General features: G+C 45.1%; 1 protein-coding gene across 1 annotated transcript; it reads right to left on the bottom strand.

Moving 5' to 3' along the window:
* Positions 1-509: 509 nt before the first annotated feature.
* On the bottom strand, positions 510-5,558 carry LOC309550649 (uncharacterized protein; the record flags this gene model as incomplete). The annotated part of the gene is made up of 2 exons (XM_082250986.1): positions 510-725; positions 4,974-5,558. The coding sequence occupies 2 exons, from the start codon at positions 5,556-5,558 to the stop codon at positions 510-512; spliced, it is 801 nt and encodes a 266-aa protein (XP_082107112.1).
* Between the last annotated feature and the right edge of the window lie 880 nt (positions 5,559-6,438).

The raw sequence follows: 6,438 nt of genomic DNA, 5'->3' as shown, positions 1-6,438 counted from the left end.
GGCCCAGGCACGCCCAGGGCACCAGCCCCAATCCACCCACCCAACCCCATCAGGAAGCTGACACTGCCAACCACAGGCAGCGTGATGCCCCCGGCCCATGGTGCTGTGGTCCTGGAAATGCCCCACCGCAAGTGGCCAGTGGCGCCAGCCCTCCCAGCGGGGCCAGGTGGGCAGGCTGGGACCAGGACCCCAAACACGCCCGAGCTCACCACCAGATGAGAACATAAATTATCTTCCATGCCCACTAAGCCAGAAAGTGTCCCAGACAAAGGGAGGCAATGCTAATTTTGTTGTTTTCTATAGAAAACTAGCATCCGAACCCAGCCCCTTAAAGCTTCAAGATGCATACCAGATAATGCCACCATGGGCTCTTGGATAGTGAACTGTTTGCCACCACAATTGGGGCAGAAGCACCTTGACCCAGAAAACCTTCAGAGAACAGAGACCACAAATGAAGAAAAGACGCTTATTAACAATTAAAAGGTGAAAAAGACCTTGCAATCTGTACTCTAGCCTTCTTCCAGTAGTAATGACAAGTGTTTAACTTCAGCCGCATCGCTAATGCTGTTGACCTGGACTGTCCCAAAAAGAACTTGTCCCTGGAAGGCCATGCAGGCTACTTCTTCCGACTGAGGAAATGCTGTAGCAACTTTCTTATCTAGAGCCTGCTCTGGTTTCTTACCTGGCTCCTCTGGTTCTTCTCCATTAATGGCAAACTTACCTACCTTAAAGAAAATGGCCAGCAGGGGCAAAGTCTTAGTCTGAACACAAAGAACCAGCTTTTCCTCTCTGTTCTTACTTTCCAGCAGTTGGCCTGCGTTCTGCTGAGGGAGGCTTTAAGCAGTTGGTAGCAACAGTATCGGAATGAAGCTTGAGGTATTCTCAATAACTTGGATACGGTAACTTCACCCAGGACCACAGCAATCCTTTGCTGCTATGAATAGTGGGCAGGAGAGCTTCTGTGCCCTTTAAGGCAATCTTGGCACACTGTTTATCTTGAAAAGCCAATTTCTTCCAGGCTCATAGCAATCCTTTGCAGCTATAAATAGTGAGGTGGAAGATCTTCCATCACCCGCTTTAAGGCAACCTTGACAAATTATTTTGTAAATGCAGCTTCACCCAGAATTCACAGCAATTCCTTAATGGTCAAAGCTTCTGTGCCCTTTTAAGGCATTCCTGACGCACTCTTTAGGCCATAGTGTTAGCGCTATGGAAGAGGAATTTCTCAACCTTGGACTGGATTTCTGGTGCTCCTCCCATGCCTATTCCTGTCAGTGGATGTAAGTAGAAAAGAGAGTGGCACTTCCAGACCCAGGAACTTGGAAACTTGAGTTTTATTCTTCAAATCAAAGGTACAACATCAGACAGGAACACAAGACAAACTGGACAGCAGACACGTTTCACACCTTGTGCTTATTCATTGTCAGTGGGTCAGTCTGGACTCCTTAGCCAAGAGAGAGGTCAGATAGCACCTGAATGCACTCTTTTAGCAGCAAAATACCTACCTGGTCTGATGATCCTTACCTACAGGAACCGTGGGAAATCTTTGTTATGCAGCGAGCTCATCAGGGCAGCTGGAATACTGACATTTAGTCAATTATAATGCCACACTGAGACATGAGAATGGACATATCTATTCGCTAGGCAGCAGAAAATGTCCCTTGATGCAGGGTTTGCGGTTATGGGCGTGCTGGCATGCAGTCCTATCATGCGAACACCCTATCTGGAAGCTGCTGGGTCTTTAACCCCATGTTCCTCAACTCTTCTGCCTGCCTCCCACTCCTGACAAACTTCTCACTTTGCCCACTTCCAAGATGGCTTCCAGGTAGTCTTGCCTAACTCCAAGATGACCACTGGGGGTGTACTTGCCCAAACAAAAGATGGCCCCCATGTGAGCTCCATCCACTTCACTTGTTCAGCATATTGCATCATTCCCTTAAATGTGGACACTTAGCTTTCTCTTCCACAGAATGCATACTGGAATATGGTGAAGCTGCAGCCCATCCAAGAGGAGATGTAACACACAACGTATGATGCCATTCACAGAGAAATTTCCAAAAATGAGAAAACATACTTCTTGGAAATGCGGTGTCACAGTTAAATAGATCCACTCACTTCTGGGAGGCAGGCTCCAGATTTGGATAGCTTTTCTGAGAAACATCGCCCTGGCTGCACTGCTGTATGTGGGACTAGTTAGCAACCAATTTGTCACCCCAAAAGATCCGCAGAAGGGGTTCCCTGCCTTGTCAGAGCATTAAGTGTCCCAAGGTCAGGGACTGCGCTACAGGAGAGGCTTAACCTGTGGGGAAAACCACCAAAGGTGGCAGGTAAGGGTTTCTTCTCTTCACACTGGCTGTGGGTTCCGTGAGGACAAAAAGGGAATGGGCTGTTGTGTGAGTGTTAACATTTTATAGCTATGCACTGGTCCTGTGGGCGGAAGAAGGTGGGGCTGCTATTACACGTATGCTGCCATGGAGGCACCAGGAAAAGTTTTGCCTTTAGTTTTACTTTAAGGTGAAATATACAGCATTCTACCATAGCTCTTAGGATTAATGCACTGGGAGTTACGTCTTTGAAGACCTTCCCAAATATTTTAGGGGACGAAATTACCACGTTCTATTACAGCAAGGGGACTATACATGTGTTCAGCAGAGGGAGATCTTTAAAGATATGTAAGGTGAAAATGTATGCCAATTTTTGCTTACAAAAGCCTTAATTAACAACTTCACCTCCGGAAGGTTTACCCCCCTTCCTGACCAGGCCAATTTTTGGGATACAGCACTGCGTTACTTTAACTGACAATTGCACAGTCATGCAACACTGTGCCCAAATAAAATGTGTCTCCTTTTTTTCCCACAAATAGAGCTTTTTTTTTTTTTTTTGGTGGTATTTGATCACTTCTGCGGTTTTCATTTTTTATGCTATAAACAAAGAATGACCGACAATTTTGAAAAAAATATATATATTTTTTACTTTCTGCTATCAAACCTATTCAGTAAAAAAAAAAATTTAAAAAATCGAATTTCTTCATCAATTTAGGCCAATATGTATTCTGCTACATATTTCTAGTAAAAAAAATCCCAATAAGCATACATTGATTGGTTTGCACAAAGGGCACAGCGTCTACAAACTGTGGGATACAGTAAACCCCCGCTCCATCGCGGTTCAGTTTTTGCGGTCCCGGTATATTGCGTTTTTTTTTGTAATGTTATTTTACTATATAAATCATTAAAAATTAAATAATTTTGTGTTTTCCATAGCTCTTGCTATGTCTCTCAGTATCTTTTATGTGTTTAAATGAGTTTCTATTGTTTTAAAAGTGTGTTTAAAGACCTTAAAATGCTTTTACACGTACAGTGACAGTAAAAAAAACATGCCTACAATGCATTTTAATAGGGTTTTTCTATTTCGCATATTTTCACTTTTCGCGGCTGGGTCCGGAACGTAACCCCCGCAATGGAGGGCGGTTTACTGTATATATATTTTTTTTTTTACTAGTAATGGTGGCGATCAGCGACTTATAGCGGGATTGCGATATAGCGGCAAACAAAATTGGACACCTAGCTGACACTTAAAAAGCTAAATTACTGTATTAATGACACTGGCTGGGAAGGGGTTAACATCAGGGGCGATCAAAGGTATAAATGTGTGCCTAGCTAAAGTTTCAGTGTAGTGGGGGAGGTGATTTTACTAGGAGAAGACATGGGTCGGTGTTTCTGCTTTAGTGCCGGTTCACACTGATGCGCTTGTACTGCGAATGCGTTGCGTTCTAAAAAGTCTCCAATCGCATGCACTTAAAAAATACATTGCATTCGTGACGGTCGTTCACATCTATGTGTTGCGATCTAGATGCGAATGTGATGCGATGAAAAAAAGGGTCTTGTGCGAGTTTACAGTGCTGCGTTGCGAATTTAGTCTCCATAGACATCAATGTAAATCGCTCTGAACTCGCATGTACAGTTCAGATATGTGCGAATATGTGTATAGTTTGTCCCGACAGCTACACCCCCCTATTTCCTGTCCCGAGCCTGCATGTGACATCCACAAACATCTTCATCAACAAACATGGCACCCAAACGTGTTGGGATCGACAATGAGGAGCTGATCAGGCTTGTCCGTTCCAGGCCATATATATGGGACAGCCGTACTGCAGAGTACAAAAACAACGCTATGAAGAAAAGAGGGTGGGAAGAAATTTGTGCAAGCCTGTATGAGGACTGGAGTGGATTCACAACTCAAGAGCGCAAAAAGAAAGGTATGTGTATATATTCTCCTATGGGGGGGCCATGTTTTAAATGGGGATCTATGTGGGGGGGCCAAGTTTTAAATGGGGATCTATGGGGGGGCCAAGTTTTAAATGGGGATCTATGGGGGGCCAAGTTTTAAATGGGGATCTATGTGGGGGGGCCATGTTTTAAGGGGGTCTATGGGGGGGGCCAAGTTTTAAGGGGATCTTTGGGGGGGGGCCAAGTTTTAAATGGGGATCTATGTGGGGGGGCCATGTTTTAAGGGGATCTATGGGGGGGCCAAGTTTTAAGGGGATCTTTGGGGGGGGCCAAGTTTTAAATGGGGATCTATGTGGGGGGGCCATGTTTTAAGGGGATCTATGGGGGGGGGCCAAGTTTTAAATGGGGATCTATGGGGGGGCCAAGTTTTAAATGGGGATCTATGGGGGGCCCTGTGGAAGACAATGCATGCTCAGTATGTAACCACAGACGAAAAGAAATGCATTACGCAATGTTGAACATTTGAACAATAGTTTATTGAAACACAGTACAGTAAAAATTAATTAATACTCTTTATTGTATGGAATCAAGCTGCCATGGCACTTGACCAGCAGGACTCATAAAGTAGTCAGTGAAATTCTCCCTGATGTTGGCCCCTCTGTAGTTTCCCCTGGTGTGGATCCACTCTGCGCCTTCCATATCATCCATCAGGGAGTCCTCGAAGAGGTATCCATCTCGCGATCTTACAAAGTTGTGGAGTACACAGGCAGCTTTGACGGCAATTATGGCGTTATCCGTGGTTAGAGTCAGTGGCGTGTGTAGAAAGCGCCACTTATTTGCCAGAATACCAAAACTGCACTCCACAACTCTGCGCGCTCTTGTGAGCCTGTAGTTAAACACTCTCTTTTCAACAGTCAGTGAGCGATTAGCATACGGGCGAAGCAGGTGTTCCGAAAGTGCAAAAGCCTCATCACCAACAAAAACAAATGGGAGGCTTTGCTGAGATGTTCCAGGCAGTGGTCTTTCATGTGGGAGGTCCAGGCTTTTTTCACGCAGCATTTTTCCAAAACTGGAGTGGGAAAAAATACTGGAGTCGGAACTGCTCCCATATGAACCAACATCTATGTAGATGAATGAGTAGTTTGCATCCGCCACTGCCAGCAAAACCAAAGAAAAATATTTTTTGTAATTGAAATATTTGGTGCCGCTACCAACTGGTCTCACAATCCTAATGTGCTTGCCATCTATAGCACCGACACAATTAGGGAAGTTGCAGCGTTGCCAAAAAAGATCAGCTACAGAGATCCACTCCTCTTTGGTTGGTTTTCTCATCACCACATCTCTTAGGACCTCCCAGATGGCAATACAGGTATCACGAACAATTGTGCTCACAGTAGATTTCCCCAATTTGAACTCGTAATGCAGGCTTGCAAAAGAATTACCAGTTCCAAGGTACCTGAAATAAAAAACAGAAAGTTATTATTAGTCATGTTTTTCTCTTACAGAATTACTAATACGAACAAGATGGCGTAGCCTCAAGGATACCCTGCAAAGGTACAAGAGACTAGAACGTGAGGCGAGAAGTGGATCCGGTGCCCCCCCTAAGCGTCCCTATGCCTTTGCCAGATGTCTGGATTTTCTGCTACCGGTTCTAGAAATGCGGAAGTAAGTTTATTGTCAAATTCTCTTTCACTATTAACCCATCCTTCCTTCCCCCTCCCTCTTCACCCCACCCCCAACCCCCTCACCTTCCAATCCCCACCTATCATTCAAATTATATATTGGAGCGGATGATGAAAAGTTGTTTCATGTTTGTCATTGCAGCACACAAGCAAGTTGGGAGGAGGTGGAGAATGTGCAGGAGGAAGGGGAGGAGGAGGAGCATGCAGCTCAAGTTGATGAGGAAGAAGGCGTCGCATTTGCATGTTCGAATAGTAGTTCAAATATTCCTAACGAGTCACAGAGTTTGGATGAGTCAGGATCCGCTCAAGAACCAGAACAGGAGTTTGAGGAAACTGACGTTTCCACGCCTTCCACCAGGCCTCAAAGTCGAGGCTCTACATCCCACAGGAGGAGAGTCAGCAGGGCAACTGCTGAGGCGGAAGACGAGCAGACAAAGCACTTAGTGGACATTATGTCAGGCATCAGCCAGCAACTAGATGCACATAAATGTCCTCACACACTATTTGCTCATAGCTTGGTGCCTCTTCTC

This window comes from Pelophylax lessonae (genome assembly GCF_965119305.1).
Source record: "Pelophylax lessonae genome assembly, chromosome: 3".
Classification (NCBI taxonomy): Eukaryota; Metazoa; Chordata; class Amphibia; order Anura; family Ranidae; genus Pelophylax; species Pelophylax lessonae.
Note: the sequence above shows the minus strand (reverse complement) of the source record. Positions and strands in the feature narration are given on the sequence as shown.